Source organism: Thrips palmi, unplaced genomic scaffold (assembly GCF_012932325.1).
Source record: "Thrips palmi isolate BJ-2018 unplaced genomic scaffold, TpBJ-2018v1 HiC_scaffold_18, whole genome shotgun sequence".
Taxonomy (NCBI): Eukaryota; Metazoa; Arthropoda; class Insecta; order Thysanoptera; family Thripidae; genus Thrips; species Thrips palmi.
Genome location: NW_023144627.1, coordinates 8821949 through 8835902, shown reverse-complemented (window position 1 = coordinate 8835902; position 13954 = coordinate 8821949). Strand labels below are relative to the sequence as shown.

Here is a 13954-nt window from a genome sequence, read left to right as displayed (position 1 = left end):
ATTGAAATTTTTTAAAAGTTTTATTAATTTTATTTCTACAACAATGTTGAAAATAATACTGCAGCAACACTTGCCAACAAAAAGCTTCCATAAGCTGCATTAGGAACACATGAAAATGAATTTAAAACAATAGAGGCAGAGGGTCAGTATCCATGTTAACTCTCCTTATTTTATGTTTGATGTAAAACAACAGCTTCTGTTTGAAGACACAGCTCACACTGCTGGGTGCAGAAACAAACCAGCGGTTTAGGATGGAGACCAACAGATTTAATTGAACAATTTAATCAAAAAGAGTCAAGAGCATCACGTGACTAGAATTATGGAAATGCTTCAAGAAAAATGCTAAGGTTGAGTGATGTAGTACATCAAATAAACAAACTTAAAAGGAGAGCTTTTAAGTACTTAACCTTGGTCCCAAAATGATACTCCACCTCATTCACCATGCCTCTACCTAATCAACGGAACAAAATAAACAACACCATCTCAGAAACTAAATACAAAAAAAAATAAAATTACAAATAAAAAACAAATTTGCAAAAGAGTTCATCAGAATTTTGGTATGTCTTTTCTGTTGACCCTATTATAAAATGAGAAATAAAAATTCACAAGCTTAGAATCTATAAATCATAGTCTTTTATCTAACAGTACTATTAACATAGCATTTATTTTACACATTTCCCTCAAGAGCACACAAGTATACCTATGTACATTGAGTACTAAAATTAACATAAATATAATTAAAACTGGAATGAAAAATAATGATTTTCAAGGCACTGCAGTACAAACATTTTTATTTACACTGTACAAAGTTTGACTGTACACATTTAAGTCTAATAGTTTGGCTCTCGACGCTAAGAGGCGTGCACACTTAATTTACTATTCACAGAATTTGATGAACCACTCAGTCAAATGCAAGATCCATTTTTGACAATTGGATGCAAGCTGGAATTTTATATTTGTTTGGACCAGGAATGAACATGATTAAGCTGTTTAATAATTATTTAACATGATCAGTAATTTTCTCTCCCTTATAGAAATCCACAAAACTTTGAACAATGGTACTTGTGGATTAGAATGTATCAGGAGCAAAACAAGTAAGTTCAAGCATCTATACTGACTTCATCACCAGCTCTAAGCATTCATCATAAAATAGTATGCTCTTCCCAATATTCTGAATATGGCACAATATCAACATACGAGTTAAAATGAATAGTGGAAGGGCAAGAGAAATTTTCCCCAAATTTAGACGATGCAAAAACCTATGCGATGTTTCTGAGAACTGTCAAATGTCTGGAAGATTATTCATGAATTGTGGATCGTCTCTTCACTTTATCACAGTTAGAAAAAGAGTGCAAGTAATTTAGATAAAGAAAACAATTTGAATAGATAAATATTCTTTGCAACTGAAATAAGTTTTCTCATGAATAAGAAGCAACAGCAACAAACGTGCTTCTCATGACGTAAATTTGTTATTCCCCCATAAGGTTCCACAACTAATGTAACTGCATGGCCACATACACCATGACATTTCCAAAGGAAGGATGAAGAGACACAAAACCACTACATTTAATGTGGACAAGAAAAATATAAATTTTGTGCAATGTGAAATAAATAAAACATTCAAAACAAGATCCAACTAAAAATTGCCCAGTATAATTTCAAACCCTCACAAGTCAATGACACATTTCACAGTCTCGGACGATGAGAATGGTTTTCGCGGATCTGGTCTGCCACTGGGCACGGAAGACTAAGCCAAGGAGGCTGCCCACCTCTCTCCCTTCCAGACAGGAAGTCCACCACTTTCACTCAGTCACACACACACCACCATCATAGTCACTCGCGGCACTTGGCACAGGAGCCTGAGGGCGGGGGTGGGGGCGGGCGGGAGTGGCGGGAGCGCGCACTGCCGGCACTGCCCCAGAGCCACGCAGGGCCCTCGGCAGGGCCCTCGGCAGGGCAGGCCCTCGGACGCGCGCCGTCAAACCTCTGTCCCGTCCTCGCCCTCGTCCTCGAACAGGGGCCCGCCCACCTTCTTCTTGGGCTTGGGCGGCGGCTTGGGCGGCACTTTAACTGTCCGGACCGCCGGCGCCCCGGAGCCGTTGGTCAACGGGGTGGTCGAGCTGGCCGACGTGATGGACGCGATCGACGTCGGCCTCTTGACCGTCCCGGGCAGCAGCAGGGACTCCCTGTCGCCCTCGGGGCTGGCCACCCTGGGCACGCCGCGGCTGGCGGGCTGCCGGCCCAGCGTCAAGCTCCCCGTCAGCGAGGACTCGGGGGAGATCCTGGACCACGAGCCTCGCCGGCCGTTCCTCTCCGCGGGGGAAGTGAACTTGTTGCTGCCAGGCGACGGGGACGCCGTCGACTGCCGGTCCTGGCGGTGCAGGCCGCCGAGGTGGCCGAGGGTATGGTGGTGGTGGTGGCCGTTGAGTCTCGGCGGCGTCAGCGCCAGGGACTCCAGCTCCTCGATGGGCGTGTAGAAGGCGGGCAGCGGGCTGGGCTGCGGCGGCACGCCTGCACGCGGCGCCGCGGAGGACGCCGACGACGGGGGCCTCACTGGCGAGGAGTCCAAGCCAGTCTTGTTGAGGGACAGCACCGAGCTCCCGTCCGCGGTCGTCCTGGGACCCATATTGTCATAGACAGGTTCCAGCTGCGAGAGGAACGGACAGCAGATTAGCACAGGCATGTCGGAGTCTACAACTTTCAGTTCGCTCTCTCCCTCTCCCTACAAATAGATGGAGAGTGATGACAAGGATGGGCATGACGACATGTGACGACACCTGGTGCAGGGCTACAGCACCAAACAGCTTCCAACATTCACATTACAGTGAACGACAACTCTCTATTGAAAATCATAGGGCAGTTGCTAGATTTGATTGGAAAATATTTGCTCACAAGCACCACAGTTTCACAGACAAACAAATTTAATTTAATTCATTCTCTGTGAAAAATCATAATAATATTCCTACTAAAAAACTGCGGTCTTGTTAAGACAGCCTTGAAACAGGTTGAAAATGCAGGTGCATAAGCACAAAGCATGTAGACAAAGTTTAGACGTCATTAGGATGTTCCCCTTCCAATTAGCAAGAAACAAACAAAACAATACATAATTCACCAACGTACTCAATTTTGAAAAATGAATGAATTTAACCGAAAAAATGGTGCATCCAGTGATATTGACTTGTGGTGCAAATAATGACAGGTGTTTTAAAATAAAGACACATGCTTCTATGGTGGAGAAAAAAAGCAACAGAACCTCACGCACATTTGTCAAATGGATGCCAGTGCAACGTTTTAGAAAGAAATTAAACCAAAATGTGGGGATTTGTAAGTTGGTGATTACTTACCAACAGTTCCAACCTTCATTGTATGCTTGATAACAAGTAATACGAATATTTTGGGTAAAAAAAAAGCCCGAGAAAATCCACCACCAATTCCTTTTTAATGCATACAATGCAAAGCATTGACACTTACCTTCAGTAGAAGTGAATCATCTAGACAAGGTGTTGGGGTTGGTGATGACCAGGATGGAACTCGAGGTCTTCTTGGAATAGTCACATATCCAGATCGTGGCTGGACCAAGGGTTGCGACATAGGTGGAGAAAACGGAGATTGACTTCTTGAATACGGTAAGGTACCGCAAAGAGCAGTTGATGCAGTTGAAGCTGGACTGTGTGGTCCTCCGCTTATTGAAGCCGACCTGCAAACACAGTGATTGGTTAGCATCAAGCTTCCAAATGTTTCCGTAATTCAGTGGAAATAATTCAAATTTAATATGCAATGCAATTTTAACATATTAAGTCAGATGAACATAGTTTCTCCATCAATAACATGAGATGATGGCTCCAGGCTTAGTTTACCTTGAAGGGAAGGCGAGAAGGTCTGGAGGATACGAGTTGACTGGGACAGCCGAGGGTCGAGGGAATCTCGCTGTTGTGGCTGTTTCCGCCTCCACTTCAGATCCACTGCGCTGAGGAGTGAGACCTCCGACTGAGTCCAGGGATCGACCCTCTTCGTCGACATGGCCAGCTGCAACAAACACGATAATGCAATTATTGGCTTTGCTAAATGAAACAACGGTGAAATTGAAACCCAGGTCCCATTACAACAATATGACCTAAAATGCCTGGAGGAGGCGTCACACAACAGGCGGGGTGAACCTGCCAACATTCCGATCCAACCCCGACAAGGAATATCCTCACTTGAGACGTCTAATTTGGGCCCATGCACTGTGGGTTGTGTAAGCGTCACCTCGCCGCCTATTCAAGTGTCAACCCCTGCATTTGGAGCCCTTCCTTCACCCACCAATGCCTGAAGGCCATTAGCAGGATGCATAGCCGAGCTCTGGCAGGACATTCCTAACGGTGCTTCCCTCTCTCTGTCTCGCTCGCACTCGTGGGGCTTCCCTCGGGGCCCCTTGGGGTGCGAGAGAGACAGCCTGTCCCTGCTCCGCCTGCTGGTTAGCAGTGCGCTCAGCGCTCATTCCTCGCATTCACAGACTTGGCGCGAGGCTACCGCGTAGGCTGACATGGAGGGCTCGTCGAGGGGACGCGTCATCAGGCAAGAAAACGAGTGGAAAGGGGGGGGGGGGGGGAGGAATTCAAAGCTGTGAAGGGGCAGGCTGGGACAAAGGCAGGCAAGGCGGGCCTACGGGGGCACAGGGGTTGCACAGTGGGCCAGAAGACCGGTGGAGGCGGCCGAAATTCTAAACGCGTTTTGAGCCCCAGAGTCGCCAAATGGGACTCGAAGCGAACGTGTGACCCCACCAATGGATTGCTCTCCGGAAGAGGAATCCAGTGGTGGGGTCACGCGTTCGGTTCGAGCCCCATTTAGCGACTCTGGAGCTCAAAACGCGTCTGGAGTTTTGGCCGCCCCCACCGGTCTTCTGGCCCACTGTGGGGCGGCTGCGTCAAACACGAATATTAGGGAGGGGCGGAGCGGCCGGAACCGCGGGGAAGGACAAGGACTGACACAAACAAGGGCCACGGCGGCGTTTGAAAGGGATCGAAATTCAAGGACAAAACGAGGCGGAGCGCGGCAGGGCAGTGCAAGATGCAGGCTTGGCGATGGATGGGTGGCGCCATGAAAGGCGGATGCTCTTCCGTCTCTCTCGCACCCAGAGGGAAGTCCGGGACGCCCTGCGAGTGTGAGAGAGACAGTCGGCAGTGTAGAGGATGCTGTTTGAAAGGCGGCTGATCCCGAGCAGCACTGCTTTCGTCGCTCTGTCTCTCTCGCACACACGGCGCGGCCCGTGGGGGTGCGAGAGAGACAGAGCGACGCAGGCACTTGTTCAGACTACAGAGGCTGCAGAGGCGCCAAGCAGAGCCTCTTAGCGAGCAATGCATGCTATGCACAGAGAGAGCACCGTGTCAACACGCCTCAAAGGAACCAGCAGCCAAAGCGCAGGGTGCTGCAGTCCCAGCGAAATACAGTGTACCGCCGCACAGCCCCGCGCTAAGCAGCTGCAGCTTAGACAACGCACAACAATGTCCTCGCCGCCATCACCCGCTGGAAGGGAAACCAACGCCACCCCCGGAGAAGCGCGGATCCGGAGGAGGGCACAGTGGGCCGGAAGACCGGTGGAGGCGGTCAAAGTCCCGCACGCGTTTCGAGCTCCGGAGTCGCTAAATGGGACTCGAACCGAGCGTGTGACCCCACCAATGGATTGGAGCCGCAACAGCTCCAGCACAGTGTAACAAGGGGTGGCTGCAAAAAAGGACACCCACGTCCACGCACTGAAAGGGCAGGGGGCGGCGAGGACACTCTCTTCGGAGTGCACTCGGCGCACGAACGCACCGAAAGAAGGGCGTACACTTTAAAATTTCTGGAGCAATAAAAGCGGAGCGAAGGGACTCCGGCGGCGCCACGCAACGCCGCGCCACTGCCAAGCTTCCCCCACCCCTCGCCATTTTTTGACGACGAGGTTCAAGTTATGAGGCGGAGGGTCAACCCGGTCCTCCGTCTCCGCGAGTACCGACCCCGGCTCTGACCGCGTGACCCTCATTTTCCGAGGGCGCCCTCCCCACAGTGGGCCGGAAGACCGGCGGAGGCGGCTAAAACTCGAGACGCGTTTGGAGCCCCAGAGTCGCTAAATGGGACTCGAACCGAACGTGTGACCCCACCAATGGCTTGCTCTCCGAACGAGGAATCCATTGGTGGGGTCACACGCTCGATTCGAGTCCTGTTTAGCGACTCTGGAGCTCACAACACGACTACAGTTTCGGCCCACTGTGCTCCCCCTCGCCCACCCCCGAGTCGGCTCTAATCTCCAGCAGCATCCCTAGGCCCAAATGGAAATAAGACAGCCCGCATCCCAGTCGCGTCGGCCCGGCATTATTCAGCCAGTTATCTCTCAAATAGCTTAGCAGAAAAGGTGAAAAATCACTGCAACCCCGCGTGCCGGCACGGCCCCGCTCCACCCTGCGGGCCCTGCGGGACTGTGGGGGTGGACAGCCCCCCCCCCTCCTTTTTCTTCCCAGGGGGACTCCAGCGCGGCCCGGTGCCTCCAGCATAACTCAGTGCTCAACAGGCGTGGCGCGGCGCATTAATTCTGCTACATTATGATGTTTGCAGAGGCCGGCCGGGACGGCGGGCCCACAGCCAGGCCCAGGCAGCCGGGCGAGGGAGTAGGCGCAAAAATCCCCCGCGCCGCGCCGCGCACAGTGGGCCAGCCGAAGACCGGTGGAGACGGCCAAAACCCTAGACGCGTTTTGAGCTCCAGAGTCGCTAATCAGGCCTTGAACCGAACGTGTGACCCCACCAATGGACTGCTCTCCGAACGAGGAATCCATTGGTGGGGTCACACGTTCGGTTCGAGTCCCATTCAGCGACTCTGGAGCTCTAAACGCGTCATGAGTTTCGGCCGCCTCCACCGGTCTTCTGGCCCACTGTGCCGCGCCGCGACGGAGCCACAGACACGCCGAGGCCAGCGCCGCCGTCTCTCTTCATCTTCCGCATTATTATTTCTCACCGCCACCGCGGCAGGGAAACAGCTGCCGATCCGCGGGGAAATTCCCCTCCGCGCGAGAAATTTCCCTCATGCGGCGACCTTTCTTCGTGCGAGTTATTCACCTCGTGCGAGAAATTTCCCTCAGTGGGAAATTTTCTTCCGGGGATATTTTCCCATGTGCGCTAAACTACTTTCTTTTTGGCGGGAAATTTCTCTCGTGCCCGAAACTTTCTCTGTGCGAAACATTACTTCCGTGCGGGAAGTTTCTCTCATGCGGGGGCGTACCGTAAATGGATCCGTCGTCGAGCAGGTTCCTGTTGAGCTCGCTGAGCTCGCTGAGCTCGGTGCCGCCCTGGCCGGACAGCGAGGACAGACCGGACGGGTGGTCGTAGCGGCGGGGCGGCTTCTGCACGGGGTTCACCATGGTCAGGAGGGACTTCTGCTGCTCAGACCCATCGGCCCTCACATGGTGAGTCACTTCCCCGTTTGGGGACCTGCGGGCAGAGAGAGAGAGTGGTGAGTATACGGAAAAAAGAGACTTCCTGGAACTCTAGGGGTGGGGGAGGGAAAACACAGCGGGCTAGAGAAGACCGCGGAGGCGGCCAAAACTCCAGACGCGTTTTGAGCACCAGAGTCGCTAAATGGGACTCGAACCGAACGTGTGACCCCACCAATGGATTGCTCTCCGAACGAGAAATCCATTGGTGGGGTCACACGTTCGGTTCGAGTCCCATTCAGCGACTCTGGCGCTCAAAACGCGTCCGGGATGTTGGCCGCCTCCAGCGTCAAGGCGATCCTCACCTTCCTTCTGGTGGCGGCTTCTTGCCGATGACGAGGGCGGCGTCGCGGCGCTGCAAGTCCCTGCGGCGGCGCTGCACGCAGCAGAAGAGCAGCACGGTGGCGAGCAGCAGCAGCACGACGCCCGCCACGAGGCCGGCGATGAGGGGCCAGGCCTCGGCCATGGAGCCGCCCGCGCCCACCAGGAGGCCGCCGCCGGCGAAGGAGCGCGACACCTTGAGGGTCACGTTCCGCTCGTCGACGCCGCCGCCGCTCTGCGCCACGCACACGAACTGGCCGCGGTCCTGCGGCCGCACGCCGCGGATCGTCAGGTTGACCCAGCGCATGGTGGACGCCGCCTCCGCCGCGCCCTCCAGCACCACGAAGCGCTGGTCGCCGTACACGCTGCGGGAGTTGTTGCCGATGACGCGCGAGTTGTGCACCCACTGCACCTCCGGCGGCGGGTTGCCGTTCACCTTGCAGCTCAGCGTCACCTGTGGGGCAGGAGGCAGTGGGTCAGCGTCTCGGCGACACGTTGGCCAGACAGACTGCGTGTCCGTATGCACAGTGGGCGCGGCCAAAATCCCGGACGCGTTTTGAGCTCCAGAGTCGCTAAATGGGACTCGAACCGAACGTGTGACCCCACCAGTGGACTGCTCTCCGAGCGGGGAATCCATTGGTGGGGTCACACGCTCGGCTCGAGTCCCATATAGCGACTCTGGACTCGAACCAAGCGTGTGACCCCACCAATGGCTTCCTCGTTCGAAGAGCAATCGATTGGTGGGGTCACACGCTTGATTCGAGTCCCATTTAGCGACTCTGGACCCCAAAACGCGTTTAGAGTTTCGGCCGCCGGTTCCTGTCCTCTGGCACACTGCGACGGGCCTACCTCCTCCGTGTCGGCCTCCAGGATGGTGCCGGGCGGCGGCGCCATGATCTGCGGCCTGCACGCGAAGTCCTCGGGCGCCAGCTCGGACCACAGCTTGCGGTGCAGCTTGTGCGGCTCGGCGCAGGCCGTGGGCTTGGTGTACAGCTTGCGCTCCATGGTCCAGTCGCGCAGCGGGCGCAGGTGGCAGTCGCACTTCCAGGGGTTGTTGTGCAGCACCAGCCCCACCAGCCGGTTCAGCTGGTCCACGGCGCCCAGCTGCAGGTGCTGCAGCCGGTTGCCGTCCAGCTTGAGGTGCGCCAGGTTGGGCACGTTCTGGAAGGCGTGGTGGCTGATGTGCGTCAGCTGGCACTCGGACAGCTCCACCGTCTGCAGGAACGTCATGTTGTAGAACAGCCCGTCCGGCAGCGACGTGATCGGGTTGCGGTTCAGGTACAGCAGCCGCAGCCGCCCGTTGTCGCGGAAGGTGGACGGGTGCAGCGTGTGGATCTGGAAGACCACGACAACATCTCAGTCACAAAATCCGGAAAATAAACATCATCATCTCGTTGACACGTTTCGGCCGCCTCCATGGAGGTCATCCGAGCCTCTCGCCGACGCCTACCTGGTTGGCCGTCAGGTCCAGCTCGATGAGGATCTCGAGGCCGCTGAAGGCCTCCTGGTGGAGGTCGCGGATGCTGCAGTCGCGGAGGAACAGCTTGTGGAGGTTGACGAGGCCCACGTCGCGGAAGGCGTCCCGCGGCAGCATCTGCAGGGGGTTCTGCGAGAGGTCCACGCTCTGCAGCTCCGGGGACAGCCCCCTGGGCACGGCGGACAGCTCGTACGCCACGCACTCGGCCGCCTTCTTGCCGGACACCCACTTGCACTTGCAGGCCGCCGGGCACTGGCTCCAGTCGTCCGACGATGACGTCACCACCGTCGCCAGGCACGCCGTCAGGCACACCGCCAGCGCCGCCCGCACCGCCAGGACGGCGGCGAGCCGCTGCAAGCCGCCGGCCGCCATCACATTGCTCTGCAACAAGGAGAAGGACGCCGTCAAGCACATGCAGTTTACAGTGGGCCAGAAGACAGTGGAGGCGGACAAAACTCTAGACGCGTTTTGAGCTCCAGATTCGCTAAATGGGAGTCGAACCGAACGTGTGACCCCACCAATGGATTGCTCTCCGAACGAGGAATCCATTGGTGGGGTCACACGTTCGGTTCGAGTCCTGTTTAGCGACTCTGGAGCATTTCGAATTTTGGCCGCCTCTACCGGTCGAAAAGTCGAGGTTTTTAGGGGCGGGGGAGAAGCAGGAAAGAAGAGTGCCCCTCGGTTTCTTCGAGAAAGGGAAAAACCCGAACCCTTTTGAGGGAAAGAAAAAAAAGGAAAGTAAATCTGTTCGGGGCGTGAAAAGGTTCCTTCCGTGCGGGCGATCGCCCACGACGCGTTTGGGGCGGGGTGGGGCGGGGAGCTGCTTAGCATGGCGCGGGACTTGAGCCATCAGCTGATAAGGCTCGCACCCCCCACCCCACTGCACCTTCATGGCGTGGCCTTCCCTTACACGTCCTCCAATCGCCCCGCCCCGCCCCGCCTTTCAAAACGTCGGCTGATGCGCTGCCTCGCTACACTCGATACAGTCACTCTGGGTTTGCTGTCCCGACAACCGGAGAGCGCCGAGGACAGCTAACCGAGGCCGGGCAGGTAGCCCGCCGACCCGGACCGGGGATAGCCGGTAATCCCTCGCCGGCCGTGGTGGTGGGATTCTCTGGGACATCTAACCAGGGGCCATCGGGACAGTTACCAAGCTGACTGTAAAAGACGACGTTCGACCCCCCAAAAATAAAGCGCAACAAATAACGACGAGTTGGGCCCAAACTTTTTCAATATCAATTCCGAAAAAAATACATAAAAAGAGTAAAAATGAATCCAAATAAACTCGCCGTTAATATCCCGCAACTCACCCCATCCCTGCCGCCACCCTCACCGTTACAAAGGAGCGTAAAAGCGGCTGCTGTACGCATGGAGGGAGGGGGGAGAGGGAGTGAGGGTGGGGGAGAGAGAGAGAGAGAGAGAGAGAGAGAGAGAGAGAGAGAGAGAGAGAGAGAGAGAGAGAGGGGGTGGAGAGAGAGGGTGTTCGAGTGAGGGCGAGCGAGAGGGTGCGAGCGAGGGGCTCAAGTGGTCGAGACGCAACTTTGTCGAAAATCTGACCAGAATGAGGCACCTCATCATGGCGCCCCTGGCCGGGGCCCTGGCTGCTGCACGAGTGCCGGGGCACTGCCGAGCCGTGGCCAGTTCCGCTGTCGCTCTGTCTCTCTCGCAGCCGCGTGCGGCGCCCCGTGAGTGCGAGAGAGACAGCGCGACGAAGCACTGAAGCCCGCAGGCCGTGGCCAGGCCAGAGCGTTGTGGAGCGTCCTCATCGGCCGAGATGAACACCGGTTCGCCCCGCTCTTTACGACCAAATAAAGTTGGCATCGACACCAGGCCCAACCGGGCGGGGCGGGGCGGGGCGGGGTCACCGGAGGGGGTCGCGCGTAAACGAAGCCATCCGTTAGGGCGGCTTGTAGGAGCCCCCCGCCCCTATGGGGGTCGTGTCTCGTCCACCGCTCTGCATGGGGGATCATTGCGGCGAGCCCAGCGCACAGTGGGCCAGAAGACTGGCGCAGGCGGCCAAAACTCCAGACGCGATTTGAGCTGCAGAGTCGCTAAATGGGACTCGAACCGAACGTGTGACCCCGCCAATGGATTCCTCGTTCGGAGAGCAATCCATTGGTGGGGTCACACGTCCGGTTCGAGTCCCACTTAGCGACCCAGCAGCCCAAAACGCGTGTAGAGTTTGTCCGCCTCCACCGGTCGTCTGGCCCACTGTGCGCCGTGCATCTGATCGGCGTGCGCGGCCTGCGTCGCCATCGTCATTTCGCTCCGTCGTAAACTTTCCAGTTTCATTTTATTTCGGCGGCACGGCCGCGGCGGTGTCGTGTCGCTGGCGGCGGCTGGCGGCTCGGCCGGGGCGCCGGGGGCGGCGTCGAGACGCATTTGGGACGTCTCTGCACGCCAGGCAGGCAGCCAGCCAGGCAGCAGACTGATTCCGAGAGTCGTCGCTCTGTCTCTCTCGCACCAATGACGACCCCCCACGAGTGCGAGAGAGACAGAGCGACGGAAACGGGCGCAGCCGGCGGCGCCACGCGAGCCCTAGCTATCCAGGCCCTATCGCGACAAGGGCACGGCAAAAAGGGACAAACCTCGTTTTAATAAAAGAAACAAGAAGACTGCGCGCGACACGGGGGGGACTCGCAACTTCGGCGGCTTTTATAATTGGAGGACACTGCTTCAACGTCTACGGCAAGCAATACGTAAAAAAAGTTAAATTGCTACTTGTTACTCCTCAAACGTTCAAAATGAAGTATTTTTTTGAAACTTCTAAATTGAAGCCTAATTGTTGTCGATAGTAGGTATGCAATTTCAGTGCTTTCAGCGCACACGCTTGCCTTCTAAAAAAAGGCAAAAAAAAAAAAATAAAAAAAAAATGGGCCCACAGAATTTGATATTTGATTAAATTATGGAGGAAGTTGCCCATCACGCGGTACTGTATTAGTAATACAACTCCATCTCCGCGCCACCAGAAACAACTGAACTTTCCGCCATTAGTACATTGACCCTGCCTTTTTCCTGCTTTAGTATTCCAGGCCTCCAGTCTGCCTGTCTGTCTGTCTTTCTGTCTGCTGTCTCCCCAGTTCAAACTTGTTATTTTTTCGGGGAGCCCAGTTCCAAACTCGAGTATGTGCCCGATTGGCACACTGGTAACCGAGAACATGAGGCAGCCGGCTCGGTGAGGGGTAAGGGGGGGGGGGAGGGGGAGGGGGGGGGAAAGGGGCGGGGGGGGGGGGGCTGCAGGCTTCGGTATTGGTAGCACGTCCCGGAGTAAACTCCGGCACCAATAATTCCTGCAGCGACGTGATCCTGGAACCCCGCCCTTCCTTTCAGCGGCGTAAGTACGCCAACAAATACGCGCTGGGCTCGGCCAGAAAAAAAAGGGGGGATGAGTCACGGCGGGGGAAGGGCAATCAAATTCATCCCCGGCGAAACCATCTACTACCAGTGTGGGAGTTCCACCTTCCGCCGCAGTGAGCGGCAAATGCACCGATTGCAGTGTCGCAGTCGCACCTGCGATGCACAGTGGGCCAGAAAACCGGCGCAGGCGGCCGAAACTCTATTCGCGATTTACCTCCACGAGGAAATGCCGCCAGTTTACCTACTGACCTCCGCCTGTCAATGACGACCTGACGGGTTGGCGGCTGTCAGGGCTGCTTTGTCATTCGGCAGTGCAGCCTGGATCTCAATTATGTAAACGGACGACCCGCGGGACGACCGGGTATGCAGTGCAGTGGTCACGGCGAAGGAAAGTCCCAGGCGTTGATTCGAGTTCTCGAAGTCAAGTTTGTGGGTGCCATTGCGCGGCAGCGTCGCTCACTGTCTTTCCCGCGGACTGATCCCGAGAGCCGCTTTCGTCACTCCGTCTCTGTCGCACCCATGGAACCGGCCGTTTGGGTGCGAGAGAGACAGAGCGACGGAAACGGCTCTCGTAGTCAGTCCGTGGCTCTCCCGGCGCGGCGACAGCGGGCCCGAGGCTTGGATCTCCCTCCACTTAGTGACAATTAGAGCAAGACGGCCGTACTGCAGCAGACTCATTCCGAGAGTCGTCGCTCTGTCTCTCTCGCACCTGTGCGGTACGCCCCTCACGAGTGCGTGAGACAGACAGAGCGACGACAACGACTCTCGGAATCAGTCTGCTGCAGTACGGCTTGCATCGCGTTGTCCGCGCTGTCTCCCCGTCCGTCCAGGCCGAGTCTGTCCTGTCGCCGATACCCCGTGCCTCTGGTGCGTGCTGCGTGCTCGGGCGAGATTTCCGCCTGGGGGTCGCATTCGTGTTGACACGTCCATGTGGGTCGTGATGGAACCCGATGTGGTGAGGCGGCAAGGCCTCCAGAGCGATCCCAAAGGTGGGCCTCTCTCTCTCTCTCTCTCCCCCCTCTCCCCCCCCCCTCTCTCTCTCCCCTCTCTCTCTCTCTCTCTCTCCTCTCTCTCTCCCCTCTCTCTCCCTCTCTCTCTGGGCCCCTTCCCCCCCCCTCTCTCCCCCTCTCTCTCCCCTCTCCTCCCCCCCCCCTCTCTCTCTCTCCCCCTCTCTCTCTCCCCCTCTCTCCCCCCCCCCCCCCCCTCTCTCCCCCCCCCCCCCTCTCTCTCTCTCTCTCTCCCCTCTCTCTCTCTCCCTCCCTCTCTCTCGCACTCACAGTGTGTAGCGTGCGAGAGAGACAACGAGAGGCGGCCTGATCCTGCCGTGTTTGTCCGCGCCACTGCCCGGCCTGGACTC

At 56.3% G+C, this 13954-nt stretch overlaps 1 protein-coding gene across 1 annotated transcript; it reads right to left on the bottom strand.

Annotated features, from left to right (window-relative positions):
• Position 1: 1 nt before the first annotated feature.
• LOC117645022 lies at positions 2–9612 on the bottom strand. The gene is made up of 7 exons (XM_034384896.1): positions 9214–9612; positions 8613–9098; positions 7748–8217; positions 7232–7440; positions 3858–4026; positions 3472–3697; positions 2–2647 (listed from the first exon to the last, which is right to left on the bottom strand). Exons 1-7 carry the CDS (start codon positions 9610–9612, stop codon positions 1979–1981), a joined length of 2628 nt encoding a protein of 875 aa, XP_034240787.1. The 3' UTR covers positions 2–1978.
• Positions 9613–13954: the final 4342 nt, after the last annotated feature.